General features: G+C 51.9%; 1 protein-coding gene across 1 annotated transcript in view; it reads left to right on the plus strand.

Annotated features, from left to right (window-relative positions):
- Fscn1 (fascin actin-bundling protein 1) overlaps positions 1–7080 on the plus strand; it is a 12593-nt gene extending 5513 nt beyond the window's left edge. The window contains exons 2-5 of the mRNA XM_005368003.2: positions 4070–4226; positions 4320–4441; positions 4664–4831; positions 5793–7080. Coding sequence (XP_005368060.1) covers positions 4070–4226; positions 4320–4441; positions 4664–4831; positions 5793–5995 — 650 coding nt within the window. The 3' untranslated portion in view covers positions 5996–7080. The remainder of the gene's footprint in view (positions 1–4069; positions 4227–4319; positions 4442–4663; positions 4832–5792) is intronic.
- The last annotated feature ends 5530 nt before the right edge of the window (positions 7081–12610 follow it).

Genomic DNA, 12610 nt, shown 5'->3' on the forward strand with positions numbered 1-12610 from the left:
ACATGGGAATCAGTTTTCTCCTTCAACCAGTTGGGCTCTGGAGATGGAAGTCTGGAGGCCTGGTGACAAAAGCCTTTACCCACTGAGGTCCCAATGCTGGCTTTAACTGGCTGTTCCATCACCCTATGGGATTCCTTGCCCTCGCTGGCACTGGGTGTGGTTGTTCGGCCCAGTGGGCTGTGCTGACTCAGCTTTCCCTAAACGTGGCAGCCCAATTCCAGGCAGGCAGAGGGGACAGTGGGCAGCACCTCACATTCACGTGGCCAGCTGTCTCCTCAATGCTTAGCAGTCTCTAGTATGGGCCAGGGACAGGAGCGGGAAGGTTGAGCAGACTCCAGTCCGGAGCTGTGGCTTCAGGGTGGCCATTAGCCTGAGAGGGCCTCTCTACCCTCTACCATGGTTCAGTGGTAGACCCTGTGGGGACACTGGGTCAGGATCACGGGTGACCCACCATGGAAGGCATGGCCAGGCATTTGTCCATGCTCACTCCTGAGAGCCAAGAAGCCTCTTGGTCTTGCTGGGTGACTTTGCCTAGGTCATGCCACCTCTCAATCTCATTTCCCACTCTGTGGGGTAAAGATCCCAGCTGCACAGCACAGACAGAGACATCGTTGGGTTAGGGTGGCACTGGTACACCCTTGGGTGGATTGTTAACTAAGGATGGGCTCCTAAGGGCAAGGGTGGCATAGGTGGCATCTGCCATCTTCTACTTGGTCCATGCTTCATAAAGACAAACAGGGAGCCTGGCAGAGTACACTGTGACCTGGCTGAGGATATTCTAGAAACGCGTCTGTCTAGGACCCAAAATCCTGCTTCCAGGTGGCGTCAAAGCCAGTGTACAGAGCATGGCGGCGGAGAAGGCCTTGGGAGCAGCACCTTATTTGGGCTCAGTGGGGTCATGTGACCCAGAAATTGCACAAGAACTCAGCAAGCCATGCTTGGGGTGCACAACTGTAATTCCAGCACTCAGGAGGTGGAGGCAGGTAGATCTGAGTTCAAGGCCAGCCTGGGATACACAGTGAGATCCTGTCTCAAGCCAGACCAAAAACGAGAGTGGGCAATGGAGAGATGGCTCAACGCTTTATAACCCCTTTTTGGGGGGGTGGGGTGGAGCAAGGTATCCTCTCTATAACCACTCTGGCTGTCCTGGAACTCACTCTGTAGACCAGGCTGAACTCTAACTCAGGAGTGCTGGGGTGAAAGGCGTGTGCCACCACTGCCTGCCTCTGGAACACTTGTTCTCACCAGCACTTACGTGGTGGCTCACAGCCATGTGTAACCCAGTTCCAGGAGATCTGGCCTCTGAGGGCACCAGGCACACGTGTGGTACACACCCCTACACACAGGCAAAGCATTCAGACATAGAAAATACAAGAAATCTTTTCTTTCTTTCTTTCTTTTTTTTTTTCTTTTTTTTTTTTTTTTTTTTTTTTTGAGTTGATGGGGGACAGACTGACCTCCAACTCACAGAGATCCGCCGGCTTCTGCCTCCCGGGTGCTGGGATTAAAGGCATATGCCACCACTGCCTAGCAAGAAATCTTTAAAATTAAAGAAAACCAATTTTAAAAAGAGGATGTTTTAAGGAGGCTGCCTGTTCATTCCTGGCTACTCAGCCCTGAAATAATCACACAGAAACTGTATTGTTTAAATCACTACTCGGCCCCTTAGCTCTAGCTTCTTATTGACTAACTCTTATATTAATTTAACCCATTTTTCTTAATCTGTATATGGCCACGTGGCTGTGGCTTACCGGCTAAAGTTCCTGCAACTGTTTCCAGGAGCTCCATGGCTTCTCTCTGACTCCGCCCTTCTTTTTCCCAGCATATAGTCTAGGTTTTCCCACCTAGTTCTTTTCTTCCCTGCCATAGCCTCAATGCAGTTCTTTATTTATTAACCAACACATAATAATAATAAATAATAAAAGCAACCCGCAGACAAAAGTACCTCCAACAGCAAGGATGGAGGCTCAGTGGTCCTGTCTGGGTGGACATGTCCACTGGCCGGCAGATGCTACGGAGCAGGGTGAGGCTTCCATGTTTGTGGCTGGCGGGGACAGGCTTACAGTATGATTTCATCTTTAGCCTTTTTGAGCATTTTTAGGTTTTCAAAGGGATGTGTGGTTTTGTGTGTGTGTGGTACTGGGGGCTTCCCACCATGCTGGGCAAGCACTTGGCCACCGAGTTATATTCCCTTCCCCTGTACATTGTATTTATTTTATTTGTAGCCTTGGCTGAGAACTCATTACCTAGACTAGGGTGCTCTCAAACTCAGAGATTCACCTCTGCCTCCAGAGTGCTAGGAATAAAGGCACATGCCACCACACCCACCTTCTTTCAAAAGAGATCCGCTTCAACCCGCGGGCCTCTGGCACACTTGTATGGTGAGGGTGGTGGCCCCCGAACTGTGGCAAAGGTTTAGATGGCAGAGTCAATTCCCCTTCCTCCGTGTTGGTCCCAGAGATCGAAGTCAACTTGTTAGGCTTGGTGTTGGTAGCAGGTTCCTGCAGCCCTTGTGTGTGTATGTGCAGGGGGTGGTGGTAGTGTTGTCTCATGTAGCTCAGGCTAGCCATGAACTTCTGATCCTTTTATGCAGTTCTGGGGATGAACCCCAGGACTTTGCCCTATTTTATTTTCTGAGATAGGGTCTCACTTATAGCTGAGGCTACTCTCGCCTCCTGAGCGCTGGGATGATAGGCGTGGGTGGCCGAGTATAGCTCATTCTTCATATTCTTTTACTTTCACACATCCCCTCCACAGGAAGCCGGTAGCAAACCCCCTTTTGCCAGCATCCCACAATGTGACATTCTGCAGAACCGGCCCCATCTGTGTGTTTATTCAATGGTTTTGGTTGTATTTAAAGCAAACTCCCGACACTGGGGCGACTTACCCGGAAACGCCTCCATCTGTACCTACGAAACCAGGCCTACCTTACATAATGGCAGCAATCTTTAAAACCAGTCTCGGCCACAGGAGAGTTCTCTTGCTTGGCTTTAGAACATCTTTGTGCGTGGTTCGTTTTGAAGTTTGAAGGCTTCCTTCCTTCCTTGTCTTTGGGGTGCTAGAGATTAAAGAAACGCACCAATGACTAAGCTAAATCCCCAGTTATATATATACATATACAAATATATATATATTTGAGAGTTTCATGTATCCTGGCTGGCCTGCCTCAGTCTTCTGAGGACTGGCACATTCAACTTTTCTTTCTTTTCTTTCCTCCCTCCCTCTTTCTTTCTTTCTTTCTTTCTTTCTTTCTTTCTTTCTTTCTTTCTTTCTTGGTTTTTCGAGACAGGGTTTCGCTGTAGCTTTGGAGCCTGTCCTGGAACTAGCTCTTGTAGACCAGGCTGGCCTCAAACTCACAGAGATCCGCCTGCTTCTGCCTCCCGAGTGCTGGGATTAAAGGCGTGTGCACCACCGCCCAACTGATTTCGACTTTTATTTTTTCTGTGTGTACCTCTAATACGGAGCCTAGAGGTCTACATTGGATACATCCTCTGTCATTCTGCACTCTTTGAGATGGAGCTTCCCTATGACTCTGGATGTCCTAGAACTCACTGTGTAGACCAGGTTGGCCTCAGAGACACAGAGATCCACCTGCCTCTGTCTCCTGAGGGTCCACTCTGAACTTGTGACAAGAATCTCAGCTGAATATGGGGTGCACACCTTTAATCCCAGTACTCAGGAGGCAGAGGCAGGCGGATCTCTGTGAGTTCGAGGTCAACCTGGTCTACACGAGCTAGTTCCAGGGCAGGATCCAAAGCTACAGAGAAACCCTGTCTGGAAACCAAAAAAGAAAAAGAAGAAAAGGATGTCTCAGTGACCTGGAGCTGACTGGCCATTGAGCTCCAGGATCCATCTGTCTTGGCTTCCTTGTGCTGTGATTATGGGCTCTGCTGCCATGCCTAGGTTTAATGTGGTTTCTCGGGATCCGAATTTAGGATCTGAGCACGTGCCCAGTGCGCAGGTACCATCTGAAGGATTTGAGCCACACTGGAGGAAACCCTCTGCCCGGTGGTGTACTGAGTGTGGGTGAGACAACAGTGGCCTGATTGGCTGGGGTCCCCCTCTGCAGGAATGGACCTGTCGGCCAATCAGGATGAAGAGACTGATCAGGAGACCTTCCAGCTGGAGATTGACCGGGACACAAGGAAGTGTGCCTTCCGCACCCACACGGGCAAGTACTGGACGCTGACTGCAACCGGAGGGGTGCAATCCACTGCGTCTACCAAGTGAGTGAAACCCCGCCCCTGAGTCACGTGGGCTGGCTGCGTGCCAGGCAGCCTGCTCGACCCTATGCTACCAACCCCCCTCCTCTTCCCCAGGAATGCCAGCTGCTACTTTGACATCGAGTGGTGCGACCGGCGCATCACCCTAAGGGCGTCCAATGGCAAGTTTGTGACCGCCAAGAAAAATGGTCAGCTGGCCGCCTCCGTGGAGACAGCAGGTAGCCACATGGGCATGCACCCCAAGCCTTAATGTCTTAGAGGGATGGTCACCGCATGGTCAATCACCTGTCCCACCTGAACCTCTGTGTGTGTGCAAGCCTTCCCTTAGGTTGGTGTACCCTTAGGCTGGCACCTTAGCTTCTTGAGATCCTTCTCTGAGGTATGCCCTGGCTGACCCATCCCTGTTGCTATAAACTCAATGGCCCCTTTCTCTGTGACAGGGGACTCTGAACTCTTCCTCATGAAGCTGATTAACCGCCCCATTATTGTTTTCCGTGGAGAACACGGGTTCATTGGCTGCCGCAAGGTCACGGGCACTCTGGATGCCAACCGCTCCAGCTACGACGTCTTCCAGCTGGAATTCAATGATGGTGCCTACAACATCAAAGGCAGGTTCTCTGGGTGGGGCTGCTTACAACCATTCACTGTCCTAAGGGAACACGCATCCTATGGCCATTGGGGCTAGTGGCTTCCCCTCTTGTATGTAGAGAGAACTTTCCCAGTCCGTCCCAGGCAGATAGAGAAGGCGGGGAGTACCTGGGGATGGTGGGGAATGGCTTAATCTGGGAATCTGAGGCAGGAGGATTATCTAGACAAGAGAAGAAAGATGAAAGATGGAAGATAAGGATATGACACCTTGACTGTAGGACCAAAACTGGAGTGAGAGAACCCCAGCAGTCCAGAGGTGGTGAGCTGGAATGGGACCCTGTGCTGTGTGTGGTCTTGGCAAGGCCAACCCCCTTCTTTCTTTACAGTGCTGAGGACTGAACTCAAGAGCCAGAGCCCAGCCGCTCACTGGGGGATTCTAGGCAGGGGCTCTACCACTGAGCCACACCCCAGCCCCTCACTGGGGGATTCTAGGCAGGGGCTCTACCACTGAGCCACACCCCAGCCCCTCACTGGGGGATTCTAGGCATGGGCTCTGCTGCTGATCTACATCCCTATCATCTATCTATCTGTCTGTCTGTCTATCTATCTATCTATCTATCTATGGTGGAATATGATTATGTAGCCCTAGCTGTCCTAAAATTTGCTTTATAGACTACGCTGGCCTAAAGTCAGATCTCCCTGCCTCTGCCCCAGAATGCTGGGATTAAAGATACACGTACCATCATGCTCAGTCCCTAGCCCCTCCCCCCTTTTTAAGTTTGGAATGAGGTGTCAGGAAATGTCCCAGAATGGCCTTGAATTTTAGATAATCCTCCAGCCTCGGTATTAGGATTGAGTATTAGCGTTGTAGGATTGTGCCCCACGTCCAGCTGGCTGCACTCGGTTCTGAGGCTGACTACGGGAGGGAATATTAATCCTTGGGGTGGGAAACACAGCCTGACATGTAGTCGCCCTCCCCAGACTCCACGGGCAAGTACTGGACGGTGGGCAGTGATTCCTCGGTCACTAGCAGCAGCGACACCCCTGTGGATTTCTTCCTGGAGTTCTGCGACTACAATAAGGTGGCCATCAAGGTGGGCGGCCGCTACCTGAAGGGAGACCATGCCGGGGTCCTGAAGGCCTGTGCGGAGACCATCGACCCCGCCTCGCTCTGGGAATACTAGGGCCACCTGCCCTCTGCGGGCCACTCATCCAGTCCCTCCTGCTATCCCCACTCGCCAGGTGGCCCTGCAGCAGGTGGCAAACCCCTTGCCTTTCAAACTGGAAACCCCAGAGAAAATGGTGCCCTTGCCTGTTGCCCTCTGTGGGTCCCCTCCCCCCTAACTCTCTGCTCCCCGTGGGTCAGCGGCTGCAGACTGTCCCTGGGAGGGACTTCGGGTCCCTCTGCACCCTTCTTTGCCATGGGGCATGCTGGCACCTTTCTTCTGAGCCTTATTTCCCCAGGAAGTGGCCTAGGAGAAGTTGGGGAGGGGGCATGAGGGAGCGGCCCCATCCCTGAGCTTGTAACTGGAAGCCCCTCCCCTGGAGATCACACCTGTCTCTGGTGTACCTGTTCTGGCCCCACCTGGAGGCAAGCCTTTCGTGGGACTGAAGGCAAGTGTGGCCTGGTTTGCCCACAAGTTTTTTTTTTTCTGGATCATGGCTGGAGAGCGGTCTTTGTAGGACCCTGCAGAGGTCCGAATTGGCTCCCTGACTCAAAACTAGCTGGGTAGCCCTGCCGTGTGGCCCCAACACACTCTGGGGTCGGGGTGGGGGTGGGCCTTGCTGACATCTCTCCTCTTCACCCTGGCCTGACTGGAAGCAGAAAAATGACCAAATCAGTATTTTTTTTTTTTTAAAGGAAATGTCACTGTTGAAAGGGCCCCAGGCAAACTTGCTGATTGGTTGTAGCTGTGAGTGGTCTTGGGGGGAGACGCTTGACACCTGGCCTCCCCAGTGGGTTCCCTTCCTCCTTCCCTCCTGCCTGCTCACCCCCAGCCCTGGCCCTGTGATTGGTGCTCCATGTCATCCTGACATCTCGGGGCTCCTGGGGTGGGAGAAAACCAGGTGTGTCCCTTTCCAGGGAGCCCTGGAGTAAACCTCAGGGGGGCCCTTCCCAGACACCTCATTCTACCAGTTCCCCAACACCGTGCATCTCACTCACTCGGGGTGTCTCGGTCTTTTATTTTTTGTAACTGTCCTTTGTATTAACTCTGAAGACCCGTGATAGTAGCTTTGAACTGGAAAATAAAATAATGCCAAGTCTGCAGCCTGCCGCATCTCACAGAGGAAGTGGGTGTGGGAGTGGGCCGAGGGTTGCAGGGAGGGAGCCTGCACCGATGGTCAGAGGACAGTCCTGTGTTCACAGCTCAGACCCTGGTGGCTCCTGCATGCGCGGTAGTAGCCCTGTGCTGAGAAATGGCTGAACGTGGAGCTGCTGGGTCTAGCAAGCTGGATCTTTAAAAGTGCAGGCCAGGGTCAGGGGAGAGGGTTCAGCAGGTAACGTCACTGTCACTTGCCAAGTCTGATATCTGACACCCACATGGAGAAGTCCTGTACGGTGGTGTGCACCCACCCTAGGGTTTGGGGGAAGGGGAGAGACAGGAGGATCCCTGGAGTTTGCTGGCTGCCCAGCCCTACCTAATCGAGGAGCTCTGGGTTCAGCAAGAGGCCCTGTCTCAGTAAGGTGGAGATGGGTTGAGGAAGACACCCCAAATAGACCTGGCTTCCACACATACACACACGAAAGAAAAGTAAGCCAGGCCTGTCATCCCAGCTACTCGGGGAGGTGGAGGCAGGAAGATCACAGATTCAAGGCTAGCCTGGGCACCTTGCTAGATTTTTTTGAGACAGGATTTTTATATGTAACAGTCCTAGCTGTCCTGGAACTAACTCTGTAGACCAGGCTGGCCTCGAACTCGCAGAGATCCGCCTGTCTCTTCCTCCCGAGTGCTGGGCTGTGGGATGTAGTTTGTGGGCAGCACAAAGTGGGTCAAACCGGGCACGGTGGCACACGCCTTTAATCCCAGCCCTGGGGAGGCAGAGGCAGGCAGATCTCCGAGTTCAAGGACAGCCAGGACTGTTAACACAGAGAAACCTAATTCTGCGGGGGAAGGAGAGTGTAGGCTGCTGGTAGACCACGTTCACGCTTGGAAGGCAAGCTAGGTTCTTGGTAGTGTGCCAGAGGGCCGCGGGTTGGAGCCTAGAGGATTCCGGTGGCTTGCCTATGTACAGGTAGGTACTTTGCTGGGACTTTTGGAGCAACCCAGAGTCCCATTTTACGGAGGGAGACACTGGGGTGTAAGGAAAAAAAAATAAAAACCCTTGCTGGCTGGTGTGGGAGACTGCACCCCCAAGCCCCAGCAGCTGGATGCTCCGCAGAGGCGGCCGGAGAGCCACACTGATTGGCTGCTGATGACGAAATGAAGAGAGCGCGCCGTGATTGGCCGTTCCCGAGGGAAGGCGTGCGGGAGATTGACTGGGGCAGATGGCCACAAAGGGGCCAGTGGCCCCTCATGGTGGGAGCTCGGCCCCAAGCCAGGAAAGTGTCAGTGACACGGAGTGACAGATGAAACCTGCCGAGGCCAACTCTCAGGCCCGCGCTAGGGGGAAGGGACACCTTGTCCATCACCACCAAGCACAGCATGGCCACCTGATGACTGTGGAAGTCCCACACATGACTCTAGGCTCCTGCGGCGCTGGAGAGTAGGGTCCGATGGAGGAGGCACGTGCTGAGTGGGGGCTCAGCGTGTTGGGAAGTTCAGGGTCTAAGGGAGGACTGACAAGGCTGACTAGGGAGGTGTGTAGGACCTAATCTAGAAAAAGCGTCAGAAGAAACTCCTGGCCAAGGGGCTTCCGGAAGCACAGACCCTGAGTAGAGGAAGCTATCAGAGAAAGTCTGGGCTATTAAAGCCAGGTTTTAGGGGCCCAGGCACCTTGGAGGGAAGGGGGGCACCCGTGAGCTAGCACACACCATAGATACGTCCATGTCTGAACCCTGAACTCACTCATGCACGTGGGTGGGCATGCAGAAGCACCTTTGCACACACAGCAGCTGTGGCTGGGGACCAATGTCCCTGTCCCCTGTCCCCTCGTTTCTTCCAGTTGAATCAGGGGCCACCAGGGAGCCCGCAGCTCTGAGAAGGATCCCTATAAATCCATTTTTGTGTGTGAGTGTACCAATCCCACTCCTGTTAAACAGAAGGGAAATTGAGGCAGAGTCTCAGGGAAGCGGACAACACAGGTTAGTGGGTGAGTTTTCTCCCTCTAGATTAAAAAAAAAATGTATGTGGATGACTGTTCTTCCTGTATGCATGTACACCACGTATGTGTATCTGCTGCTTGCAGGGATCAGAAGGCGTCCGGTCCTCGGAACTGGAGTTACGGATGGTTGTGGGCCACCGTGTGGGTGTGGGCCCTCTGCAAGAGCAGCCAGTGCTTGTAACCATGGAGCCGTCAGTGACCTCCACCACCATTATTTTTGCTGGTTTATTTTGTTTTTTGGAGACAGGGTCTTCTGTGACTCAGGCAGTAGTCAAGGGTGACCTTAAATTTCTGCCTTTTGCCTCCCCCTCCTGAGGGCTGGGCATCACAGGTGCACTGCCTTTGAACCTGTAGCCTCGTGCATGCCAGGCGATCACTCTACCAGCTGAGCCACATCCTTGTTTTGTTTTTCCGTTCTGAACGCGGTCTTGCTATGTAGCCCAGGCTGGCTTCTCAGACTCACTTCCTGTTTCCGTTTCCCAAATGCTGCCATTACAGGCTTGAGCCACTGTAGGAAAGAACAATGGGGAAGCTGTTCCAGTCCTCATGGGTTCCTCCAGTTCTGTCAGAGTTCAGAAGGCTTGGCGGGTGGGTGACAGCCCCCTCTGGAGCTCCTCAGGCAGACTCCGGCTTGAGCACCTTGAGTTCTATCCTACAGGTCTGGCCTTCAGGAAGCCTCGATGAGATGGGGCACAGCCCTGACTGGTGCTGGCTAGATCTCTCTTGTAGGGAGCTGATGAATGTCACCTGGGAATTTCCCGACCAAATCCACACTGGACACCCTGTCCAAGACCTGCTTCTAATCCCTGCTGCGAGGACCTATGGGAGTGACATCTGAGTCCCCACGGGGCCCCATTTTCTCCAGAGCTGAGTGGCCTCTCCTACTGGAGAGACAAGACCTGACCTCACTAAAATGTTGAATGCAAGGAGCTGAGGAAATGTGGGTAAAATGCTTGCCTTGAGTCTTAGTCAGGGTTTCTAGTGCTGTGAACGTGACCATATAAACGCTTATAAAGGAAAACATTTAATTAGGGCTGGCTTGCAGTTCAGGGTTTAGTTCATTACCATCATGGTTGGAAGCAGGGCAGTGTGCAGGCAGACATGGTGCTGGAGAAGGAGCTGAGAGTCCTTACATCTTACTCCTCAGGCAACAGGAAGTGAACTGAATCACTGGGCTTAGCTTGAGCAAAGAAGACATCAAAGGCCACCCCCACAATGACATGCTTCCTCTAACAAGGCCACACCCATTCCAACAAAGCCACTCCCTTTGAGGGCCATTTTCTTTCTTTTTGTTTTTTTTTTTTTTGGTTTTTCGAGACAGGGTTTCTCTGTAGCTATGTATACACGTATATGCCCGCAGACCAGAAGAGGGCACCAGATCTCATTACAGATGGTTGTGAGCCACCATGTGGTTGCTGGGAATTGAACTCAGGACCTTTGGAAGAGCAGGCAATGCTCTTAACCACTGAGCCATCTCTCCAGCCCCCGGCCATTTTCTTTCAAACCTTGCAAGCAAGCATTTGACTTGAGTTTGGTCCCCCAAGCTGGGAAGGTAGGAACCCACTGGGTTTCATTGGCCTCCGCCAGGTGATCTGAATTGGCGAGCTCAGAAACCAAGATGAATGGTTCTTGAGGACCGGCACCCTAGGTTGAGCCCTGGCATCCATATACGTGTGCACAGAAACATCTGCACACATGCACATATTCATATAAAACCCTAATCCTTTTGGGAGCGCATGCATGTAATTCTTGTACTTGGGGGTCAGGGGTAGAGGATCACCTTCAGGTTGAGGCCAAACTGGTCTCCATATCCAATTACTAAGTGGGACTGTTTCCAACTCGAAATCCCAACACTCAAGAGGTCAAGGATGCCTAGAGTTCCAGGCCAGGCTGAGCTAGCATAAGACCCTGTCTCAAAACCAACCAACCAAAAGATGTTACTGCCTTTCCTTCAGAAAGGAACTTACTGTGGTGGTGCACGCCTTTAATCCTAGCACTCGGGAGGCAGAGGCAGGTGATTCTCTGTGAGTTCAAGGCCAACCTGGTCTACAGAGTTTCAAGACAGCTAAGGCTACACAGAGAAACCCTGCCTTGAAAAACCAAAGAGGGGGACAAAAGATAATTTGAGCACACAGGCTGTGTGTGTGTGTGTGTGTGTGTGTGTGTGTGCATGCATGTGTACACGCGCATGCTCATATGTGTGCATGCTTACTGTTACTGTAAATCTGAGAGGCCTCCAAGAACGTCCTGCTGGCCTGTTTTTTCTGCATTTCTGTCAGTTCCTGGCCTCTCTGGGTTGTCACATTCTTGTCTAGATGAGGAGATAGGAAGGGACTCTGGGTCCCTTGATGGTGATAACAGCAGAGGGAACAGATGGGGTCTCTCAGGGAGAGGGCTGTCTGGGAGAGAAGAGGAGGGGGGCTTTAAGTTTACCATGAAACCGGAGCCTCTTCCTGGGCCTCTGTCTTAAAGCCTCCCACAGTGGGCAAAGCCATCCCCCCCAGAGGGCTGACGGGATGGTCAGCATTCCTTTCCCATTTCCTGGTACCAGGGCTGACCCTGGTGGGGAAGGGGAGGATGGGGGCACTGTCTTCTTGAGTCCCCTAACTACTGGCCAGGTTTCAATAAATGATGCCAATATTTTTGTTATCACTGCAAGAATAAAGATCCGTGAGACAATTCAGTGGGCAAGGTTGTTGACACCCTGGGGCCCATCCCTGAGACCCACATAAGGGAAGGAAAGAATGGACTTTTGTAAGCTGTCCTATGATGTCCACATGTGTGTGTGGTATAATTGCATGTGTGCCTATGCACTCTCTCTTTTGTATGCAAATGTGCATATGCACACACACACATGCAAATAATTGAGTAAATGTAATAAAAATATAAACTAGGCAGATCTCTGTGAGTTCAAGGACAACCTGGTCTATAGAGTGAGTTGCAGAACACTCAGGGCTACACAGAGAAACTCTAGCTCAAAAACAAACAAAATTTAAAATAAAGAAGTTACAATCAAGAGGGGCATGTGAAGGGTTAACTTATACTGCTTATTATTAATAAAAACTCGGGAGTCAGATATCAAGGTAAAAATCTGATCAGATAAGCATCGAAGAATTGATCAGTGACCTCCTCTTTCTTTCCCAGATGCAAAAGGGCCCTCGAATCATTCTAAACCCCTCCCTACTACTTCCCATGTCTCTCTATATGTATCCTGTGTCCTCCAAAACCTCTATGGCTAATTTTGGTCAGCCAATCACTGACTCTGCCCTCTGACTCAAGGTAGATGTTATTGTCAGTCTGGGAGTGTCATTGCAAACAGATATCCCGCCATAGGCATGGTGGTGCATACCTTTAGTCCCAGCACTCAGGAGGCAGAGGCAGGTGGATCTCCATGAGTTGGGGACCAGCCTGGTTTATATAGCATGTTTCAGGCCAGGCCAGGCTACGTCAACCTCCCACCAGAAGAAATTAAGATCACAAATAAATGGGGTATAAAATCAAAGGGGAGGGGAGTAGAAAAAGACGAGATCTCCTGA

This window comes from Microtus ochrogaster, unplaced genomic scaffold (assembly GCF_000317375.1).
Source record: "Microtus ochrogaster isolate Prairie Vole_2 unplaced genomic scaffold, MicOch1.0 UNK27, whole genome shotgun sequence".
NCBI lineage: Eukaryota > Metazoa > Chordata > Mammalia > Rodentia > Cricetidae > Microtus > Microtus ochrogaster.